The 25,087-nt window shown below is 38.0% G+C and overlaps 1 protein-coding gene across 3 annotated transcripts; it reads right to left on the bottom strand.

Annotated features, from left to right (window-relative positions):
- Positions 1-1,063: 1,063 nt before the first annotated feature.
- On the bottom strand, positions 1,064-3,398 carry LOC133800858 (alpha,alpha-trehalose-phosphate synthase [UDP-forming] 1-like). Of its 3 annotated transcripts, none has more exons than XR_009876641.1 (5): positions 2,626-3,398; positions 2,357-2,455; positions 2,173-2,247; positions 1,416-1,531; positions 1,064-1,218 (listed from the first exon to the last, which is right to left on the bottom strand). XR_009876641.1 is itself a non-coding variant. In XM_062238943.1 (2 exons), the coding sequence occupies exons 1-2, from the start codon at positions 1,535-1,537 to the stop codon at positions 1,110-1,112; spliced, it is 231 nt and encodes a 76-aa protein (XP_062094927.1). In that variant the 5' UTR covers positions 1,538-2,155; the 3' UTR covers positions 1,065-1,109. The 3 variants fall into 3 exon arrangements, 1 of the variants encoding a protein (XP_062094927.1); XR_009876640.1 differs by having other exon boundaries at positions 1,072-1,218; positions 1,416-1,778; positions 2,626-3,391; XM_062238943.1 differs by lacking the exons at positions 2,173-2,247; positions 2,357-2,455; positions 2,626-3,398 and having other exon boundaries at positions 1,065-1,218; positions 1,416-2,155.
- Positions 3,399-25,087: the final 21,689 nt, after the last annotated feature.

Here is a 25,087-nt window from a genome sequence, read left to right as displayed (position 1 = left end):
CCAACTCAATAATTTTTTAAAATAATTATGATTTGGACCAATAAAAACGTGACACGTGTCTGCCTAACGGAGGAGACTGACGGAATTACAGTTTTACTGACTTTGGGTACTTTTGCCACTTAAAATAAACATTGGGTCTATGCCGCGTACAAAACCCAAACATTGGGTACTTATGCCGCAATTATCCCTTAAAAATATTTAAATTTAATAAATATTAATTAATTTAAAATTATTTATTTAAATATATAATTAAAATATTATTAGCGGTGGACCCCGCGGCTAATAATGTCGCCTCTGACACAGGTATTAGCGACGGGATCTGCTGTTATTGTCTGCTGGTAATAATGTGTTATTAGCGGTGGGTGTGTCAGTCCGCCGCTAATAATACTTATTACCGACCAATAATTCGCGGTACAGCAGAGCCCCACCACTAATACAAATTTGCAGCGAACCTAACCTGTATTAGCGGTCACTACAAGAAAATGGGGTCTTTACCTACCAATTGTAAGTGTAGGTAAAACTAGCCTAATGGTGGGTAATATGGTTTACCTACCAATATTGAATTGGTAGAGATTGGTAGGTAAAAGTTAGTGGGGAAAGAGTCTTTACCTACACTTATTAACACTGGTAGGTAAAAGAATCAATGGACCCCACTAAGTTATAAATCAATTGATGAGTCATCAAATGACGTGTTTGATGACATGGCATCCTACGTGTATGCTGACATGGTTTTTGTAGTTTTGTGTGTCTGATGACGTGGCATCATATGTGGCATCCTACGTGGCATCATATGTGGCATCCTACGTGGTGTCATTTTATTAGCCCGCATAGCATTATTTTATTGGTTTGTTACATAATTTATATTTTGTTCAAATTTAATAGTTATGTGTAGGTAAAAGATAATAGCAGTTATTTATAAATGTTATATATTAGAAATAAACTAGAAAAAAACCATTCAATAATAAAATGTTTAATGTTAAAATTCTTTATAATGTTCAATACTAAAATAAGTCATAAAGTTATCATTTTAAGGTTACCCCTACCAAAATAAAAAAAACTTCATAAAGTTCATTCCATTCCTTAGTAAATTAATGTAAATAAACTAAGAATCATCTATTATTGGATTCCAAATAGTGATCAACGGCTTCTTTTATAGGAAGTAGAGGTGGAACTTGCCTAGTCCTCAGTTGAGCTTCCACAATAGTATCATTAAGTTCACTGAAATGGAGAAACAAAAAATGACACTAGATTAGAATAAAGCCAGAAAAAGAAACACTAGCTGGTATGAACAGATAAATATTTTTCCTTCTTAGAACAGAAGTGAAATTTGAAATCCTAGAATACATGTCAATCTCCACATTGAGAAGGTTTCATTATCTATAAATCATACATGCTAATTCTATATATGAGCATACCTAACAAAGGTTGCAGCCCATTCTTGAGATGTATGAGTTGTTACATGCATGAAATTATGCTGGTGTCTCTTTTCTCTTTCATCAGCTGGCATATTCAAATGACCACGATCACGAGACTGCATTTGATTCAAAACAATGTCCAAAGCATTATCCCTTTAACAATATATTTCTACTTCAATATAAAGATATATTATTTTCTTTATTTCCTATAAAAGAGAAAACAATGAGTTCAGTTATAATTAGAATCATAAGTTGTTCTTCAGGATCATTATTTGCCTAAGAAAATTCTATTTACAACATCAACCGGCAAAGCATAGGCTGGATCTATGGCTTTCAATCCTGGATATTCAAGAAGTGAAAGTCCTGCATCAACCATATTTCATGTCATAAAAATAAAATGCAACATAAAGACCATTTAATTAGCACCTAATGAAATTCAGGGCACAAGCCAAAGAGATAACTACACTGTTTCCTAAATTCCTACGTTCAAAATTTCATAGACAAAAAAAAAATGCAAACCCATAGAAGTGATTACTCAACTATCCCCACGTGTCTCTCTCTATTATCTTACCCTTCCTAAACTATGAAATAGTACCAATTTTATGAACATAACTTATAATAGAGGACAAATAGTTAAATCCGAAATTTTGGCATTACAAATGCTTTCAAAATGCAATGCATCCTAGACTGTTAACTTTCATAGAGAGAGGGCGGCATGCAAATTCAAAAGAAAATGAAAGAACTCAAGTAATTTTACCAGCTACACCAAAGTATGTGTGGTAGACATCAACTGCATCATCTGGTTATCTGAAATTCCTCCATTTTCTACATCCTGAGATTACAAAAATTAACCAAAATCCTTAGAGGTAAGAGTGAAAATGTCCCTGTTCCCAACATGATGATCTGAAAGATAAGAGTACTTTGCATAGTTATAAGATTACCTGGCAGTCTAAGATGAACTTCACAAGTTTTTCCTTGTTAATCCAATGTACTCTGTCAATCATGATCAGGCTAGAAAGGACCCACCATGAATAGCAGACCTAGTTAAGAAAACTAATTCAATAGGCTTTAACAAATATTTGTTTCTTTTGCCACTTGAGACTAGCTCAAATGATTCAATGAATAAGTAGAGGTCCAAGATGCAGGGCTCTAAATGTATCTTATAAAAAAGAAACAAAGCAATTTCTTTTTAAATAAGAATTCTACATACATCTGGAAGTGTCTCTGGGCGCCCATTAAGACCTCCAGATTTGACTTGCCGCTCACACAACCACCACCCGAGAAGGTCTTTGTCGATATGATGCAGAGACCCTGTAATAGCAAGAACTCTAATTTTTATGCTATCAACTATATTACTTTCAGCAGCAATATATACATATATATATATCATATTTACATATAACAACACAGAGAGATACCATGGGAGAGAGGTGAGTTACCGTGAGTGTAAGTGGGAGAGAGAGATCAAACCCAGCTGTTCCCCAAAGCCCCCACAACGTACGTAGATCCCCATCCTCGCCATTGAGCCCGCATCTGAGACGAGGAAGACCACGAGCCCAGACCCACACCTCTTCCCCGTGCCCTTCTTCAAACTAGAGGCTCGGGCTAGTCGGAATCTCACCAGAAAGTGCAAGAGGCGGACGGCTTCGGGGAAGAATCAAAACAGAAAAAAAATAGAGAACCTGAATCAAAGAAGAAAAACCCATAAACCACAACCAACAACAACTTTTATATTTCTTAACAAGAAAAGAAAAAAAAATACAATAAAATTGTGGAAGAATCAAAGATCGAAAAGGATAACACTACTAATAATAGATAAACCAAAATTGAGGCAAAAGAAGATGAACAATTCAGGGGCTGCCATGCGAGATAGAGCTGTAGAGAGGGGGGTTATTAACAACGCTTACCGGAGAGAACAGAGGTTGCGACCGCCGCTTCGATGGAGACGAGTCGAGGGAGAGAGATCACCCAATCGAATGAGAGAGAGAACAAGGAAAAAAAAGGAAAGAGAACAAATGAAAATATGAGGGAACAAATGAAAATACGATTTAATTTTTTTTTAAAAGCTTCAAATTTATGTTTTCAAAATTTAATTAATTTTGATTTTATATTAAAAAAATAAAAAATGAAATTGAATTACCGAACGTATTTCCTAACTTTATTTTCAGATTTTTAATTAAAAAACTAAAAAACCATTTTTTTGAGAGTTACCGAACGGACCCTTTATGTTTCAGATTTTTTTTTATTTACAAATTTTCTTATTTATTTAATTACAAAAATTCTAATACCTAATACACAATTTCTTTTTTATTTAAATTAAAATCATCTTGTGTGTGGCTGAAATAAATACTCAAATATATGTTATTTATATTTTTTCCAACTATGTACACACGTGGCATGCCACATATTATACATTGTGTACACATCATATTATTTACATCACATAAGCTTCCAAATAAGCATTTATAATAATAAAATAATATAATGAAAATAAAAAATGGGGGGAAAATTGAGGTGGAATGGTTAAAAAATTTCCCTCCATAATATACGTAGTTAAAAATCATTACCTACTGATATTATTGGTAGGTAAAGTTATGCTCCGAAATATAATATTATGACCTAGCATTTACCTACTAATATTATCTACCAATAAATATTGGTAGGCAAAACCCTACTTTCCCTACCAATATATATTGGTAGGTAAAATATTAGTAGGTAAAGATTAGATTTCTTGTAGTGGGTGGACCTTCCCGCTGCTAATAGCCTTAATTCTTGTTGTATTAGTTTCAGGGGATCGGGATGGAATGAGGGAGACGATCCCAAATTTTTTCCTATATCAATTTTAGCGTCGGTTTAGAACCGATGCTATTAAGCATAAACCGACGTCATTTAGGTCAGATGCGTTGGTTCTTAACCGATGCTATCATTACAAATAATGAAATGCAACGTTTCATTTTAATAGAAGCGTCGGTTATGAACCGACGCTATTGAAGCTCCTGTACAATGTCGGTTTAGTAACAGATGATGTTCGTTAAAAATAGAGTTAGTTTTAAACCTATGCTATTGACCTAGATTATCAATAGCGTCGGTTCATAGTGAACGGCGCTATAGGTACTATTTGGCGTAGTGTAGTATGCCATATAAGAGGGTGTTGGACATGTTAAGATATCATAGTAACACCTTCAACAATTTTTAGCAACGAAATATATATATTTTCTAGCAATGACAAACATATTGGTGATAGGCCTTGATGATTAATCATTGTCGCTAATGAAGAATATGAAAAATATATTTTGCTGTTTATTCATTTATAATATGATTTTTTTATATATTTAATAAGCTTTTATTTGCATAGCAAAAATTATAATTTATCGATTAATTTTTTTTTTTGATGTAGACTTAGAATTGATTAATAAATAAAAATTATTTAGAAGGTTAGAGATTTTTAAAAGACGAAAATTTGAAGTTGGGAACCTAAATATACAAAAGAGAGGTTAAATTGGTAATTAATGAAACAAATAATTATATATGATATTTATATTAAATGTAATATTATGATATGCTATTATTTTAGTATGATAAAAAAATATTATGGATTTAATAATATATTGAAATTAGAAAATATTGAAAACTGTTTTCTCACACTACATGAATTTTGACCAAATATTCCGGTAAAATATTACTTTATTAACATTATTGGTTGATGACATTCAAATTTCTTTTAAGATAATGTTTTTCTTGCTATGGATTACATTTGGATGCCTATGAGTTGGATAACATTTTCTAGATATGTTTTAATTGAGAGTTTTTTATGCATATTTCCACATTTAATTTAATGTTTATATACTCTACGAGAGTTTTCGTTATAAATTATATTAGAAACTAACATACATACAATTTCATTTACAATTAATGCAGGTAGAGCCAATACAAGAAAGATGAGTTGACATCGAAAAAGGTAACCAATCCAACAAAGACGCCCTTTATGTATATTTACATATATTTAATTCTTCTAAGTGAATCATGTATAAATGTAGAAGTTTATTATGTGAAGAGGATTATTGCAATGACTCGCAATAACCCTTAAATGTTGCTGCAAAAATATTGTTGTTGTAGGTTTGTCGACAATGAATGTTGTTGCAAATAAGGTATGTTAATAATTGTTTGAAATTTTTCGCACATTATTCTTTAATTAAATTTGTAGGGTTTGGTCTTTAATTACGGCTACCAATTCAAATTATATAATGTCGCAATTGGTTTAAAAGTGTCGTCCTAAATAATATTTTAAATATTAAAAAATAAACAAAAAATGTTTTTTGGTTTTTAATTGTGGTGTCTATTTCAAATATGTCATTGCAATTAATTGAAAATGTTGTCACAAATAATATAATAAATAAAAAATAATTAAATAATTAGTTTTTGACTAGATTTCTATTTTGACCGTTCTCCCCGAAATTACCTTGATTTATTCAGAAAAAGTTAATTAATAGATAATATTTATCATATATAAACAATAATATCTAGAAAGTAATTAATCCATTACTAATATATTGTCGAATTGAATGAAAATAACAAAAACTAATGGTTTCTTTTTAACATCCAAAATAATAATAAAGACTATCATACTCCTATAGGTTAGTAGCATTGTCGTTGCCATCGTCTAGCTGCATCGGGTCATTTGTAGGCAATGGATGTGAGGATGTGAAACCCTCATGATGTTGAGCATCTGCATTAATTAGTTCCAAATAATTTCCTACCTTCAAGGGTTAGGAAATGGATATGCATCAGGGGTGGGGAAATGGATAAACACAATTAATATTACAAAAAAAAAAATTGCAAAACAACTAAAGAAAAATTTAATATAAAATTAATAATATAAAAAAACAAACAAGCTAAAAAAATAACAAACATATAATTCAAAATTAATAAAACTTGATTAACATTAAAATTATGACATAAATAAATTTTTATACAAAAATATGGGAGAATAAAGCCATAAAATGAAAAAAAAAATTAAAAAAACATAAATTAACTTTTTTGAAAAAAAAAAGCCATATTTTTATACACTCTATTAAAATTCTCATATCCTCTTTATTAATAAAAAAACAAAAGAAACATAATCAAGATTCCTAAAATAGAAAAGATAATAAGGTCGAAATAAATTGGGAAGATAAAATATAGCATTGGGCAATTAATAACAACAACAACAACAACCTATGCTTTGTTTTATACAATGATTTGATTGTGGACCCACACATATATCTATTATATATAAAAAATGTGTAGATAATAGAAATTTTTTGTTTTAACGTTTTTTTCTTTCCGTTAACTTTAACAGAATATTCTTATATTTAACAGAATACTCTTATAGTTATCGGTAGATTGTAAACATAACTTAAACTTAAATAAATAAATAATTAACCAAATTAAAATAAAATATTTTTGAGATATTTTACAATGATAATTATTTAAAAATAATAAAATCATATATTTAATAACTTAAATAAAATTTAATTAAACTTAAACTTAATATTATATTAAACATATAATATATAATCTTTTGTTGTCAATTCAAAAATAAAAAACAAACATAAACTTAAACAAAAATTAATTAATTAATTAAAATAGAATATTTAAAGATATTTTATGATAATTTAAATAATTAAGTCAGATTTATTTAAAAATAATAAAGGGATACATATCATTTTTTTATTTTATAAATTTGTGTGATAGTTTGTTTTTTTATTAAGAGATTGAATCTCTTTTTTTTTCATCAAATTCAAGAAAGTGGATTATGAGATACATTAGAAACTAAAAATACATAATGTATGTATACTACTGTCTACACTATCACTTTGACTTTTTATATTATTATTTTATTTCTATTATTAATTTTTTTTAAATATTTTATTTATTTTATATATATATGTCATGTAATTATGTGAATATATATTTATATTAACGTTGTGTTTAGATGTCATATATTGAGAGATTATATACTATACAAATATAATTTATTCTATTATATATATATTTTTGAAAAATAATAAATCAATTTTTATTAAAATTATAGACAATGTTAAATAAACATGCATTGCAGTTGCTTCTACCTATTAATTAAAAATATACCTAGGATATATAGATAAAAGGAATATATTATTAGTTTTAATCCCACATATATAGGTAACTCAATTAGTTAGTCTTTTGATATTATGACTGATATTATGAAAGTTCCAATTTATTTCCCTCGTTGCTTATAACTGATAATTATGCTAATTTTAAATTTAAAAATTTAGTCTTTTTATAATAATTTCTTAAATATGGTGTCAAGTGTGTCTAAAAAATCATTTTAATAAAAAATTTGGACAGACGTTATTATATAAAATGAATATTAAAAAAAATACTAACTTGCCAAACACTGCTTTTTAATTTTACTACAATAATCTAAGGTAAGGAAAATTTTCCAAATATGTTCTATCATATATGCCACCATTATGAACATGACAAAAGAAAAGAGAATATTTTTTATTTTCAAGTTTGCGGCATTTGATAACGATATATCATATATTAATTTTAAATTTTAAGCATTTGAGTGGTCCTGTAATTAGTAAATATAACTAGTATATTACTGACCAATAATTCACCTAGCTAATAAATGTTTGAATAGGACAGGGATTGATGGCGTTGGTATATATATAAAAATTGGTCCTAATCTTTGAAATGAATGGCAGCCCATTCATGTTTGGCAGATATATATTGTCCCTTCTTTCTTGGGCATGCATGTTTGAGCTATTACCACAGAAATTGCATGCATGCAACTGACATCTTACCAACAATTAATTATCGTTTGATACTAGAACTGTTTTTGCTTCTTTTTGATATATATGCATATCCTATCTCTTTGACTTTGATTATTTGGAGAAACTGGGTCGATATATCATTCTTCCTATTCATGGTCACGTTCAAGGACACTTTCCAAGTTTAAAAACTTAATAATTTTTTGTATAATACCCAATGTAAGATGGTAAAATATTTTCCATTAAATTTGTTTGGTGGATGAGTTAAGAAATAAAAGGAAATTAAGAAAATTATATATTTACAATTTCATTTATATTTTTTTGATACTGTGTTTTGTCTTATTACCTATTTAGATTATGTGTTTTAACAAATTTTCTTTTGGACCCGTATTTTGTAAAATAGTTCAAATAGCCCACTAAATTTGATTTTGATCAAAATATTTTGTACAAAAATCATAACTAATTCACCAAACGAACAATTCAGAACAAAAGTACAATAATTCAGCTTAACAACTATGTTGTTATATTCAATTTTTGTTCAATAAAAATGAGTTTTATGGTTCTATTTAAACCATTTTATAAAACATAAGGTCCAAAAAGTAATTTGTCAAAACATACAGGGTCCAAAGAAGTAATTAATGAGACAAAACACATGATAAAAAAAATACAAACCCTATTTATTACCTACATTATCAATTTTGTTGTATTTTAAATGAAGTTTATTTTGGTAAAATTTTCACTTACTTTTGTAAAAAAATCCATAAACTTTTCTATACAAGGCTCACCTATATTTTTCTCTCAATTTTTTTCTTTTCTATTTTCTTCCAAACCAAAAATTTCCAAATTTTACTTTTGAAATATTTTTCTCTCATGTTTCTACTCTACCAAACATATTATATGTTATATAGTTTATAATATTGAAAATATATTTGTATTTTCTCAAACAAGCGTACAAACACCGCCATAGAAAATATTGAAAAAAAATACTCTAGCATGTGTTTTCGAAAATGGAAGTTGACTAATTAAGAGGTTAGATAGAAATAAGTTATAAAAGCACTTACAATAGATGAGGTAAACTAGCAAATTTCCAAATATAAAAAAAAATGGTAGAAATGAGGTTTCAATGGGGAGCTAAATTTGAATTATTTTATACATTTTTTACCTTAATAAATAGTATTACTTCACATGTAAAGACAATTATTTATTAATTTAAAATTATTTTATTATTTTTTTATTCTTTCTTATTTTAAATTAATTATATTTTACTTTATTTTGTTTCTTACTCTTTCTTTTTTAGTATCTTAATGAATAAAAAATTAATATTTAAATGATGTAAAGAAAATATAAAGAAGAAATAGAAAAATATGTAAATTTTTGATGTAAAATAAAATAAAATAAAAAATTGATTGATTGATGTAGTTGAAAAAAATAGAGTAGAGAGTAGAAAATTAAACAAATACCAATATATATATTGTGAATTATTGGTTATCATGTTCAATCAGTTGACATGTTTGTTTTGTTTTTAAATAAATAGTACAGTCTTGCATAATAAATATATGAAGAGTACAGTCTCGTGCTCCACATTTTATCCAAACCATTCGTTTCTATTACTTTTTATATGGTTATTTGATTTATATATATATATATAAATATATATATATATATTTTACTAGATCTCACTTTGTAAAGCTATGTACATTTTTTTTTAAGGTACAATCCTTACTTTTATAGTTTGTAATAGTTAAGTTTTGAAAATTAATTTTGTATTAGTTAGGTCCACAATTTTTTCAAATCGTATCATTTTGGTCCTTAAATGCTATTTTAATTTCTGTTCTCTATAAAAATACATAAATAAAATACAAAAAATTGTCACCTAAAATTTTTTAATATTAATAACTGAACTATTACGAGATTATCAATATTTATAATGTACACAATTATTTTTTATTTTCTACATTTTTTCTATAATACAATTTATAACTAATCATATATATATATATATGCACATAAATTACTTTATATACACTGTTATTAAATTTTAAAAAGAATGTATGAAATAAAAAAACATAAACATAATAAAAATTGATAATATCAAGATAATCTAGATAATATAGTTATTAATATTAATTATAAAACAATAACGTCGATAAGAATATTTTTTTAATAAAACATATATTAATTTAATTTATAAAAATATTATATATTTTTAAAAATGCTATGAAAATATTTGTTTCTCATGTCATGTTTGTTATTGTCATTGTTGACCATCGATTTGGTCAACGACACGGAATCAAGTCAAACAATAAAATTGAGATGAAATCAAGACAAAAAGATAAACGACACAAAAGATTTATAGTAGTTTGGCCCCAGCAGTTAGTATAACCTACGTCCACTTTGTGTTCTTATTAATGTAGAATCATAAGAATTGTGATCAATGAATTAGGGTTCACGAGTTTCACAAGCCTCATGATCGATACAAGTATGGTGGATAAAAACACTATATTTCTCTCTTAGAATTCCGAAGTTCAAAAAGTCCAAAAGAAAAAAGACCCTTCTCTTGAGCCCTTTGATTCTTATTTATAGGCTCAAATAGTTTTTACATGGGTCGATGGACCTTAATTACATTTAATACAGGCGTGTCTAAATAATAATGGAAATTGCAATTATTACATAAACACAAAATTACATATCTGAAGGAAATATATGAAATAATGCGATCAGACTGGTCGCCAATGAAATATACTGCCTCATGAGAGAATTCTTTTTTGGTCGATGGTCGAACAGATCATACTCACTTAAACGGTCACGTGTGACCCACCTGTAGGTTAATTCTGCCACGTCATCAGGTAGTCCTTTTTGGGTAAACATTTGCCCCCTAAGTTTATTTTACTGCGACTAGCATATAATAAACTTAATCGACCAACTTTCCGTCTGACCTGTCACATCTATCACCGCCTTCTTGAAAAATTAGCTAATTATGGCCATTGTAGTTTCCCAAAAGTGTTTTGACGGGTAACATGATTCCCCACATATCAAAAACTCACCCCCATCATTACCTTTTAACTGTGCCACGATTAGTATAAATAACCCACTCTTCTCATTTTTTTACCTTTTACCAATCTTTCCTTTCTCAAGAACTCAGAAGAAAAAACAAGAAAAGCCCAAAAAAATTTGGTGATCCGAGGCATGTTCGTCCAACCCCAAAAATCAACGTTTGTAACTTCGCTGCAATATGCCATTCAAGTAAGTTTCTTGATCTCTTTTTCCCTAATATACCATGCCACGTTTATTTATCGAGTTTTCTGGTATTCGGGTTTTAAGTCTTGAATGTTCTTGAGAAAAAATGCTTTCGGGGTAATCGGGCGCGTAGGTAGTAACATGATAGGATAGGAGTTTTAATTAGTAGAAACACTAAGTGAGTCTTAGAAATTGGCATGGGAAGTAGGAATACTGATTTAGAGTCCAAAATCGAAGTAAAAATTTAATTTTTTTGCATTTGGAAAAACCTGGGTTTTTCCCTCCTGTTTTTTGAGTCAAAAAGTTTCCCTGAAAAAACTTTTCACTTCCGCTTTTTAATCTATTTTTCCAAACTGTTCGCATGTTTTTAGTGTTTATGTTAGAATGTTGCTGGTCGTATAAAAGCTTAACTTTTAGACACGAGCAGCGTTATCCCAATGTTTCTACTTCTTCTATCTGTTGGACGTAGATTCTCATCTCCCCTTTTCTATTCCTAGATATTCATGCACGATCCTTGGGGAGGTGAGAGGCCAATCGACGACGATCTGCTTGCGCAATTGTTCGAGGATCAAGAACAACCGTCACTGCTGTTTCCAGAAGTTCCATTTTCTCAGCAAAACCCAGCGACCAAACCTTCGACCAGTCAATAGAACATGGGTCGTGTGAAATATACCACTCCCAGAAAGAAGAAAACATCCAACCCTTCTTCTAACCAGCCTTCCCCTCGTATCGAGGACCCTTCTACAAACCCTCAGCCTGTAAATATTGCACCACCAGAAATCCAACCTAAAGCCCGACCTCGCGACATCCTTAGGTCAGATGTCGAATGGTACATTGCGCCTCCTAGCATCATATCAAGTAGGATGGTGAATACCTATCTCAAGAAGTCCGGTCTTCCTAGGATAACCCTAATCAAACATTCACCCGACCAGAGGGCAAACATGCCTGGGGGCACCTTCAGCACCTGGTCATGGGACCACATTGAGGCAGGGCAATCTGCCCCTACACGAATTTTTTCAAGGGGTGGCCAATTATTTTGAGGTCACTCCCTTTCAAATCACTCCCAATGGATATAGAGTACTATTTGCACTCTATATCCTTTATAACCATAAGAAGTAGCCTGTACCTACACCACACGAGATCAACTACCTGTTCGATCTCAAGTCTAATCCCAACCACAACTACACGGGGTTCTTCCACCTCTACCATCAAGAGTCTGCTCGTACCTTTCTGAGCGACATCACTTACAAATCCAATGTATGGAAGTACTTCCAGGAATATTTCCTTACAACGGACTTGGTCACCGATAACCTGGCCTTCACATGAGGAGGTAAATCTCTTAATTATTGGTCGTTTAATTTCTTCTAGCTTTTCTATATCATCCTTAGAACTTTGGTGTTGTCTAGGTCCATGGTACCGACCAAACCATACTCTAGAGATGGAGATATGGGCAGCAGCCTTGGCCAGCATGACGAACATCGAGAAAAGTGTCAAAGAGCTAGTCACTGAAAGCAACTTAAGGCTGGTCAGCCTTCTGGCACCTCACCAGGAAGTGAGGGTGTCCACAGCAGGGAGTGCTACTGGAGGAGAGATCCCCGAGCACCAACAAGATGTGTCACAGCCCCCGAGACTGCGGGCAACAGGAGTGACCATCAAGGAATCCTCCAGCATCCCATGAGTTGCTGCTGCCCCTACCCAACATGCGAAGGGCAAGCAGAAACTTCCAGAATACCCCGAGCTCGTACTCGAGTCTTCTGACGAGAACGATACTGACTTCTCTCTTTTAGACAACTTGTCCATTCCCTGTCATTTATTTGACAGGGACGACAACCTCAAATTTGCGATCAATAGTTTAAATTTAGACTTCTTCGAGGTAGAGAGTGAGTGTAGCAGTAGTACCATAAATAATGTATCGACCAGTAATAATACCTCGAGTATACTACTTAGAGTTTTTCTTGCTCTTATTCCCTTGCTTTTTTTTAAATAACTTAATTTATCTTGTTTGATCGATTATTTCCATCCTACAGTCATGCCTTCTGGAGAAGCATTTGACTTGTACAGCAACCCTAATGACACGGCTCCCACAAGCAGAAGGAAAGGAAGCAGGCGGTACCCTAGAGAAAGCAGTAGCGACCCCTCCAAGAAAAGGGCTCGGATCAAGGATCCTCCTACACCACAACCTTCCAAGGACACGAATCCTCCTCCGGCTCCCGTAGACCCATCTCCTCCAGCTCCCGTAGACCCGACTCCTCTAGTTCACGTAGACCCGACTCCTCCAGGTCCTCGCAACCCAAGTACTCCTCCTCAGCCAGGAAAGACTAAAGCGGAGGCTATCCTGAACATAGCATACAACTCGACTAACGATAAATTGAATAAGCTGCCTAGACACCGGCGTAGCCAGGAAGCCTTTAGCAATGTCTCTACCGTGAAGGTCGGCCAAATTTTCAGCCACGCGCTGAATGAAGTACTCAGTGTAAGTCGTCATTTTTTTCTGTGATTTAGTTGTCTATCTTTCCCTTTTATTCATACTAACAATGTTACTTTTTCTCTGATCGCAGGGAGTTCTGATCATGAGTATTGGCTGGTGTTGCTCAGAAGAGATGGTTGCCAAGCATGTTGAAGAGATCAAGACAGTTGAGGAAAGACTCGCTGAGCAGCTCAAGGCGATTGAGGCTAGACACGCTGAGCAGATCAAGGCAGTCAAGGCAAACCATGCCGAGCAGCTGCGAGCAGCTGAGGAGAAAAATGCCAAATTGGGCGAGGAGCTGAAGCAACACAAGGAGGCCTTGATCAAAGTCACTGAGGCCAAAGAGAGGTATAATGAGGCTTCAGTGATTAATTTCAAAGAGGCCTCCAAACTCCAAGACGACTTGGCGATCAGCAGAAAAGAAATTGCTGAGCAGGAGGAGCTCGTCAACTTACTCGAAGAAACCAACGCTCGCGACCTGGAGAGGTTCAAAGGAGCGACGTTCAACTGCTTCTACATGTTCTGGAAAAGCAACCCCGAGGCGAATTTTGATTATTTACCAAGCATACAAAGCAAGCTGAGCTGGCAAAGTGCATTGCTCACCTAGAGGAAGAGGAGAAAGCTCAGGGATCCCCAGAGATCTCTTTTGCGACATGCATTGAAGGCATTGAAGAGGATGCTGGGACCACAGTCGACCAGCAGCCCCAGCAAGATCCTCCAACTGCTCCTACCGCTCAATAACTTTATTTATTTATTTATTTTGATTTTGTAATTAGGACATATGAACCACAGTTTGTGATGTCAAGACAATTTTTTGCTGCATAAGGTAGCTTCCTATTAATTAATAGTTACATCCGAGCAGCAAATGCTCATTGTGTAACACATTTCTATTTGGACATTATAATATTTGCAATTTATTATAACATTTATTCGCATGACTGAACTTAGCATAGTACCTTTTTTTTATTTGACAAAATTTAAACAAAATTATGAAAAATACTCTAAGTACCGTAGTATGCTTTCCCTTATTTTCCTCGTGTGTTTACATATGCATGTTGATATGCTTTGCTTGCTTAGTACCTTATATGCCCCCCAAGTGATTGAGGAGCTTAAGGTCCTCGGTCACTTTCCATGACTAAGACCTGCTCGAACATTACTGCTCGGAATAAATACTTATAAAAATGATAATCTAGCAAAACAACACACGTAATGAGCAAATACTTGTAATAAATACAATAATCGGCAAGAATAATTGGCCGCGCACAGTTCCTTTTATTTCTTGTAATAAATGGACAATCATGTCTGTAAGAGTGATCAAAAATTCATCTTACACTTATAAGCGACTAGTCATATGACTGACTAACCCTTGTTCATAAACTTGTAAAAAGTGAAATTAATACAAGCCAATTCTTTAAAAAGAACGGTTTTATTGATAATACTTGCGTAGGTGTTCTCCATTCCAATAGCGAGGAATGAGATCTCCATTCAAGCGAGCAAGTTTATAAGTGCCTGGTTGGAGGACTTCTTCAATTTGATATGGACCCTCACAGTTAGGTCCCAGCACTCCGGCAGGTTGATCGCGGGTGTTCAGAAAAACTCTTCTAAGTACCAAATCTCTCACGTTAAATTTTCTTTCACGCACTTTAGAGTTGAAATACTGAGCGACCTTTTGTTGGTAAGCTGCTACTCGGAGTTGAGCTTGCTCACGCCTTTCATCGACCAAATCCAAAGATTCCATCAATAACTGACTATTAGTACTCTGATCGTATGCCAACCTTCTATGTGATGGCGAGTATAATTCAATAGGCAACATGGTTTCATATCCATAGGCCAAAGAAAATGGAGTATGGCCTGTTGTTGTTTGATGGGACGTTTTATACGACCAAAGGACTTCTGGTAGCTATTCTGGTCATGCCCCCTTTGCTTCTTCAAGCCTTTTCTTTAGGGTGTCTTTCAGGGTTTTTTTGACGGCTTCAACCTGTCCATTTGCTTGCGGATGAGCTATCGATGAAAAAATCTTGATAATCCCATGCCTCTCGCAAAAATCTGTGAACAGGTCACTGTCAAATTGTGTGCCATTATCTGAAACAATCTTTCTTGGCAACCCATACCGACACACGATGTTCTTGACCACAAAATCTAACACCTTCTTGGTCGTTATTGTTGCAAGTGGCTCAGCCTCGATCCACTTTGTAAAGTAGTCAACAACAACTACTGCATACTTGACATTGCCTTTTCCTGTGGGTAAAGACCCGATCAAATCTATCCCCCATACTGAGAATGGCCACGGGCTTTGCATTTTTTTGAGCTCATTAGGGGATGCTCGTGGTATCCTTGAGAGCCTTTGGAACTTTTCACATTTCCAAACAAAATCCACAGAGTCCTCATTCATTGTAGGCCAGAAGTATCCTTGCCTTATGATCTTTTTTGATAAACTCTACTCCCTAGCATGATCTTCATAGAAACCTTCATGGAATTATCACATTAATTCCTTGGCCTTTTCCTTTGAAACACACCTTAAAAGTGGCAACGAGTACCCTCTCCTATATAAAACTCCATCAATCAGAATGAATTGAGTTGATTGCCTCTGGAGGGTTCTTGCTTTATTTTTGTCCGCCGGCAGCACTCCTTCCTCTAGGTATTTAATGAAGGGCATCATCCATGTATCTGTCGTTTGGATTACCAGGGAAGACTCTTCTTCCTGAATGCTTGGTGCGAACAAATGCTCAACTGGTACTATGTTTAAGGTGTCAACATCTTTCGCGCTTGCTAACTTGGCCAAAGCATCATCATTTGAATTCTGATCACGAGGTACTTTCTGGAGAGTATACTTTTCGAATTGTGCCAATAAGTCATTTGCTTTATTCAAATAAGCAACCATCTTAAGACCCCGGGCTTGATATTCCCCAATAATTTGATTAACCTTGTTGACGCGGTTCTTTGCCAACAGGTAATTATACGAATAAATAGGATGGATTAGTGCTAAATAGTGATCCGTAATATGAAAATAGTTTAATTCTAGAAGGTGATCACTCCTTTCTTTTTAGGTGGTTCGAAGGTTAAAATCCCTCTAGTCCACCAGTCGATATTATTGATATCTCTTGACCATTTCTTACAAAGTGTTTCTTTACAATAATATGCCAACCCCTTGCAATGCCCAGGGTCTTGGTATTTATAGGGAGAGGATACCTGGGTTGGCAAGGGGGTCATCCCGTGACCTCTTCACCCCTCACGTCATCTCTGTGACACTGATGATTAATTCCTAATGGCAGTGAAGTGTGATCTAATCAATAGGTAAGGAGAGATAATGGGCCACATGGCCCAAACCAGTCGTGGGATGTCTAAATACGAACGTTTATACTGCGTGCCCGAGAATTCAGGAATGGAACAGACATGTGATGTCTGATATATGCACATTTACATTTCGTGGTTGTCTTTACAAAGGTTCGGGTGTCAGACCTATGCCGCATCACGAGGTTGATGTAGTGACAGCTCGTGATATCCATACTGCTAACCCGCTGCCTTCGAGTGAACTGCTAACTCTCTAATCAGCTCAGACTGGACAGGTGGAAACCCGTAATAACAGCTTCGGGTGGACGATTTACATGTGGTAGATCGAATTAGGCCTTTTTCCAGCTCGCCAATAGCTCGCGGAAATTTAGGGCGTACATTTGCCCCCCAAGCCCCTGCTCATGACCCATGACGTCATCTGTGACCTTCATAGTGGGGCTTTTAAGTTTCCTTTTCGACTCTCCATGTCCCGTCCACTGCGCAAGTATCAGACACGTGGAGCGTCGTGGTTGGTGATTGTCCGGCTTCTGAGAATTGCATTAAATGGCCTAGCCTATCTTCGACCGTCATTTCGCCTCTCGAGTTATGACCCTCGTATCTCACATTATTGTGATCGAACGGTCCTCGTTCTTTTACCTCTTACGTATATATAAGGTTGGCCACCTTCTGCATTTGCCACCCTTTATTTGAATTTTTTTCCTCCTCTTCTCTCCTTTTTATCCCCAGAAGTCTTTCTTCATCCGGTTATCATCCCAAAGATCCCTACGCTCTCGCCATAAGAGTTTCTGCACCAGTCTAGCTTTAAGGATTCCACTAGGACTCCGATTCCTACGCTTTTTACGGCTTCCATACGGAAAATACACTGTAAGTCCTCTGCCTGTTGCATGCTTTGATCTTCCTATTTTTCTGTTAGGTAAGCCTCTTTCTTAGTCGTACACTCTAGGAACTTGATGTATATGAGAAGATAATTTCTGGGTAACTTTCCTGGGTAGCTTTATGGAATGCCTGTTTGGAGAGGGGAAGGCGATAAGTTTCTGGGGTGCAAAACCGGGTAGCTTAGGGGTCACGCTTCCTAGGTGGTTTTTCTTTTTGAAACTTTCCCTCCAAGGCAAGCATTATCCTAACCCTCCTGACACACAGATCCTGAGCAATCGGGGATCCGTTAGAAACACAGGCGCGTGATCATGGCATCGCCTGGCCTCACGCACCACGAGCTGAGATTACCTCAGCCCGTGTATGAAAATCACTTCTCACGCTAGATTCCCTTTTCTATTTTTAGGTCGCCTATTTAAACTTTCTTCATCTTTGTTTGTTAGGCGACCAGGTGGGGCACATGAAGAACATACCTAAAAAGAGCGTTGCCGGTTCATCATCCCAGCAGGCTAGCAAGGGGAAAGAGATAGTCGCGGAATCTCCAATCCCTCACTTCGGTCCCACAGTGGAGAAAGAGGTCGAGGTGGACCTGATGCCTTCTTCGAGGCAGAGAGGATAGTCTCGAAGATTACGACCCAAGGGAGGGTCAACAAGATCTTGTTGTCCAATAACATCAAAATCGGGATAGGTGCTCTTGTTGCCCGACCTCCCCTCGAGGGCGAGAGGAGATGCACGCCCCTCGACGAGGAGTTCGCGGCCTGGAGCGAAGAACACCTCAAGGCCAGGGCCTTCCTACCTTTGGACCAGTACTTTGCGGATTTTCTGAATTACGTGAGGATGGCTCCCTTCCAACTGCCCCCAACCCCTACCGTCTGCTAGCAGGGCTGAGGTATCTCTTTCTGAAGCATGAGTGGGAGGTCCCTAAACCAGCAGACATCCTTTATTTCTTCTGCCTCAAAGCCAGCCCAGATCAACGGGGGCGAGGCGACGGGTTCTACTACCTGACCCGTTTTCCCAATTCTCCTGCAGTCATCAAGTTGCCCAGCCACCCCAACGACTTCAAGGACCAGTTCTTTATGTCAATAGCGTTTCGCAACTGTGATTACCACTACTTCAACCGTCCTCGTAAGTTTCTTCTATCCTCAGCTCAAAAAATTGCCACACTTGCTTTATTTATTTTCATGTGTATTGACTTGAATACCATCGTGCAACCATTTTTGCGAGGAAGGCCAAATCGGTGACCCTCGGGGGTCAATATGAGGCCTTGGCGGGGCTCCCACCAAGTGAAAAAGACTACCGCCAGCTCGTATCTGATGAGATGATGCTAGCGTGCAAGTTAATTTCTCCGGGCCAGACCCTGGCCTTGAGGAGGTCACGGTCTATCCCAGTAGCTCGCGAGTTGACGTCCATCCCCGAGGGGGGTGCTGTGGACAATGACGAGCAGGAGGAGGAAGACGAGGTGCCGCTCATGCGTCAGAAGTGGGCTCTCGAGGTTGCCTAGGGCCCCGATGCGAATCGGATCCAGCCCAGGGCAGCAGCCGGCCCCTCCGGCCGAGGTAACCCATACCTATTTAGGGACGTAGACAGGGCTGCCGCAGACCTACAACTTGCTAGGTTTAATCCAAGGCAGCTCCTACATCGTCATCAAAATGACCCAGACCTTAACATAACCCTACACCAGTGTGTAGACCAACTAGTATTGCGCCATGATATGGGCCGCCCTAGGGGCACTGTAGTAGTGGACAACACCCTGGCTTTTAGGTCGGCCTTTTTTGAGGAGTACGGGACCAACCTTAGGTCGTGGCCCTCCCTTTTGGAGGGTGTAGTCGCTCCGGGGCTTAGGAAGTATGTAGAGGAGTCCAGTCCTGAGGCGGATCCGGATCCAGAGCCCCCTCTCATCCGCGAAGTCATAAACTTAGGCTCCCCCATAGAAGCTGCGGCCGGAGGTCGTGGCAATAGATTCCTCCTCTAGCTCGGAGGGTAGGACCTTTTCAATACACCCTTATACTTTTCTTGTGATCATGTTTTCTCACATGTATACTAACACACTTCTTTTTGTTTCAGGAAAAGAGATGGCACAACCCGGAGACAACGTCTTGCGGTCCATCTTCTAGGGGGGGAACCCTCCCTTAGGGTCGTCCGGGCCATTGGTTAAGAAACTCCGGCTGACCAAGCCTCCCGGGACCACCTCCAAGTCTCCTGCTAAGGGGAGGGGCAAGGTCTCTGCCGCCGCAGAGAACATGCCCTCGCCTCCCCCGCGACCTCCGGTCCCTACTCGGGAACTGGAGCCACCATCTGGAGCCTCACCATCTCCCACTCCCACCGTGCGCATCCCGGTTAACACTCAGACCCTGGAGAAAATCCCTGAGGCCTTCCGAGGGACGGTTTACGAGACCGCGAGCTATACGGTGGATCATTACTACAATGCCATCCCAAGGCATTTGCGGGAGATCGAGACGAGGAGCCCCGAGAACATTATGGAGTCTTCACTGGGGATGACCTTCACGGTAAGTTTACTTAGTTAACTTACTTAACTCTCTTTGATTTCTCTATAGCACATGCCTTATTATCTTTACCTTTGCAGGCGGCTTTGGCTCTACACCGCAGCATAGCTCGATCCAGTGCTAGGTTTGACGAGATCAAGGGCGAGTTCCAGACTGCTCAGGCCACTTTCGCATCTGCACAACAGCAAGAGCGAGTTGCCAAGGCTGCCCTGGCGGCTGTCAAGGAAAGAGAAAAGGCCGCGCAGGTCACCTTGGCCACTGCGAAGGCTGATCTGGAGGCGATCCAAGCTAAGAAACTGGAGGCCGAGGCTACACAGGTCGCCTTGGCTGCCGTAAAGGTCAAGCTTGAGGAGGCCAAGGCCGCCCTTGTGGTAGAGAGGGTATCTTCCAGCTCCTCCATGGAGGCCATGCTTTATCATTGCTGGGCCTTCAACCAGGATGGAGATTTCTCCTTCCTGGCACCGGAGGTGTGGGAGCCCTTCCTCGAGAAGTTCAAGGCTCGTCTTCAACAGGAAGTGCCCTCTGAGACTGGGGAGACTTCCGCTGCAGGAGAGCAGGAGACCGAAGGGGTGACTTCATTGGAGCGGCCTGGGGGGGCCTAGAACTTTTGTTATTTTTTTTTTATTTACTTGTAATGTTTTACCACGAGGTTTTTTCTCCTCGAGACAATTGGTTTCCCCGAATTTCATTTTAATCTATTTTTATCATTATTGTTATTCATTTTCAGCGCATTTGGTAAAAACTTAGTTCACGTTAGTTCACTGACTTTTTCTTTAAAACCACAAAGCACTCAGTCAATTAACTAACTTCTAAGTTTCAGGACCTGGTTGTATCTAGGACGGTTAACTTTTCAAAACTTAGTTCGCGTTAATTCTTTATTGATATCTCGTGCCTTTTTAAGAAAAACATCGATTAACCAATTTGAATCAACTTCGAAGTTTTAAGACCTGGTTGTATCCAGGACATTGATTTTAGAAACTTAGTTCGAATTAATTCTTTATTGATATATCGTGCCTTTTTAAGAAAAACATCGATTAACCAATTTGAATCAACTTCTAAGTTTTTGGACCTGGTTGTATCCAGGACATTGATTTTAGAAACTTAGTTCGAATTAATTCTTTATTGATATATCGTGCCTTTTTAAGAAAAACATCGATTAACCAATTTGAATCAACTTCTAAGTTTTTGGACCTGGTTGTATCCAGGACATTGATTTTAGAAACTTAGTTCGTGTTGGTTTCATTGACACCTCGCACTTTTTAAGAAAAACACCGGTTAGTCAATTTAACCCAACTTTTAAGTTTTTGGACCTGGTTGTATCCAGTATATATGCCCCCTAAGTAACCAGGAAATGAACTTTCGTGGTTACTTGGAACGTGCTCATTATTTACTAAAACAAGGTGGCTTTCCTAACTAAGCCTTACAAAAGTATTACTGATAATATTTCTTCAGATGTACAGCGTTCCAAGTCCGTGGGACTGCTTCTCCATTAAGCCGAGCTAGTTTAAAGGTTCCTTCTTTCACAACCTCTATTATTTGATAGGGTCCTTCCCAATTTGGTCCCAAAACTCCGTCCTTGGGATCCTTACCGGCTAAGAAGACTCTTCAGAGCACCAGGTCACCTACGCTAAAGTTGCATTTCTTGACCTTTGAGTTGAAATAACGAGTGATCTTCTGCTGATAATGCACGAGCTGCAGCTGTGAAGCTTCTCGTTTTTCGTCAATTAGGTTGAGGGACGCGCAGAGCAATTTACCGTTCTGGTCTTAGTCAAATGTCCGGACTCTATGCGAGGCTATCTTTGTTTCGATAGGAAGGACGACCTCACTCCTGAAAGCCAAGGAGAAAGGAGTGTGACCCGTCGAAGTTCGATGCGAGGTCTGGTATGCCCACAGCACCTGGGGGAGCTGTTCGGGCCAAACTCCCTTGGCTTCATCCAACCTCTTCTTAAGGCTCGCTTTTAGTGTCTTGTTCATAGCCTCGACCTTTCCATTAGCCTGGGGGTAGGCCACGGAGGAGAAGCTTTTAACTATTTCGTGCCTCTCACAAAATTCGGTGAAGAGATCGCTATCAAACTGTGTTCCGTTATCTGACACGATCCTCTTTGGCAGCCCGAATCGGCAGACAATACTCTTGACCACGAAGTCGAGGACCCTCTTTGAAGTAATCGTCGCCAGGGCTTCTACTTCTGCCCATTTTGTGAAGTAGTCTATAGCCACCACAACATAGCGAGCTCCCTTTCCCGTGGGAAGGACACCAACTAAATCAATCTCCCAGACCGCGAATGGCCACGGGGACGAGATCATCTTTAGCTCGACTGGAGGGGCTCGGGCGACCTTGGCGAACCGTTGGCACCTGTCGCACTTTTTGACATAAGAGATCTAGTCCTTCGATAGAGTGGGCCAATAATAACCTTGCCTCAACACCTTCAAGGCCAGGTTTTGCCCCCAGCGTGATCTCCACAAAATCCCTCATGCACCTCCTACAGAATGGTTTTCGCTTCACCTGGCAGAACACACCACAGAAGAGGTAAAAAGAGGCCACGCCGGTACAATGTCCCATCTAACATTATATACCTCGAAGCCTGGTAAAGTACCCTCCTCGCGTCGTTTCGCTCCTCGGGTAACTTCCCTGTTGTGAGGTATTGGATTATGGGAGTCATCCAGGTCGGCCTGGTGTCGATCATCTCGACCTCCGCCCCGGCTTCCTCTATGCTTGGTATTTCCAAGAATTCTACCGGTACCAGGCCCAAAGTTGAGCTTTGCCAGGGTGTCAGCATTGGTATTCTGCTCCCGAGGTATCTGTTCAATTAGGCCGTGCTCAAATGCGGACAGCTCCTTTACCTTGGCCAGGTAAGCAGCCATCTTGGTTCCCCACGCTTGGTATTCTCCTGATACTTGGTTTACCACGAGTTGGGAATCGCTGTAGCACTGGACGGAGCTGGCCTTCAGCTCCTGGGCCACCCTTAGCCCAGCCAACAAAGCTTCGTATTCGACCTCCTTGTTGGATGCTTTGAATCCGAATCGCAACGCAGAGTGGAAACGATGCCCTTCTAGGGATATCAAGATGATTCCAGCTCCGGATCCATTCTAGTTAGACGAGCCATCTACAAAGACTTTCCACGAGGCTCGAACCGGTTCTTCCACTGGTTCTTCTCGGAATCCCGTGCACTCTGCCACAAAATCAGTCAGAGCTTGGCTTTTCACTGCAGTTCGCGGCACGTACAATATCTCAAATTGGCTGAGCTCGATAGCCCATTTCAACAGACGCCCCGATGCCTCAGGTTTTTGCAAAACCTGCCTTAAAGGTTGATCGGTTATGACGTGGATTGAATGGGACTAGAAATACAGCCTGAGCTTTCGGGAGGCCGTAATAAGGCAGAAAGCCATTTTTTCCATCAACAGGTATCGGGATTCATCTTTGAGAAGCCTCTTGCTAATGTAATAGACTAGCTTCTGAGACCGGTCTTCTTCCTGGACCAGTATTGCGCTAGCCACATCTTCCGTGACGGCCAGGTAAAGGAAAAGAGGCTCTCCTGCTGTTGGCTTGGACAACACGGGCGACTCGGCTAAATGTGCTTTCAGGTCGAGGAAGGTACGTTTGCATTCTTCGGTCCACTCGAATTTTTTATTTCCCTGGAGCAAGTTGTAGAATGGCAAACACTTGTCGGTAGATTTGGAAATGAACCGATTAAGGGCTGCCACCCTTCCTGTCAGACTTTGGACGTCTTTTCATAACCGGGGCGAGGGCATCTCGAGTAGCGACCTGATTTTATCGGGGTTCGCCTCTATTCCTCTGGTGTTGACTATGAAACCCAGAAACTTTCCTAACACAACCCCAAAAGTGCACTTTTGGGGATTTAACCTCATGTCTTACTCTCTTAAAATCTTAAAATATTCCTCCAGATCAGAGACATGGTTATTGGCAGTCTTTGACTTGACCAACATGTCGTCAATGTACACTTCCATGTTTTTCCCGATCTGATTAGTAAACATCTTGTTGACCAACCTCTGGTATGTAGCTCCTGCATTTTTCAGCCCAAACAACATGACCTTGTAGCAATAAACGTTAGTTGGGGTCATGAAGCTAGTGTGCTCCTGGTCCGCCGGGTTCATGGAGATCTGGTTATAGCCTGAGTATGCATCCATAAAGGACAAGAGCTCGTGCCCTGCCGTGGCATCTACCAATTGACCAATCCTTGGAAAAGGGAAGCAATCTTTGGGGCAAGCTTTATTCAGATCAGAAAAGTTGATGCAGGTCCACCACTTCCCATTGGGCTTCGGGGCCAAAACAGGATTGGCGACCCAGATCGGGTACTTTGCCTCGCGAATAAAGCCGCACTTCAAGAGTCGGGCTTCTTCCTCCTCTAGGGCCTCAGCTTGGGTCGTGCCCAAGCGCCTTTGTTTCTGGGACTTCGCCGGCACGTTCTTGTTCAAGTTGAGGGTGTGCAGGATGACGCCCGGGCTGATCCCTATCATGTCCTCATGGGACCAGGCAAACACATC

Source organism: Humulus lupulus, chromosome 9 (genome assembly GCF_963169125.1).
Source record: "Humulus lupulus chromosome 9, drHumLupu1.1, whole genome shotgun sequence".
Classification (NCBI taxonomy): domain Eukaryota; kingdom Viridiplantae; phylum Streptophyta; class Magnoliopsida; order Rosales; family Cannabaceae; genus Humulus; species Humulus lupulus.
Note: the sequence above shows the minus strand (reverse complement) of the source record. Positions and strands in the feature narration are given on the sequence as shown.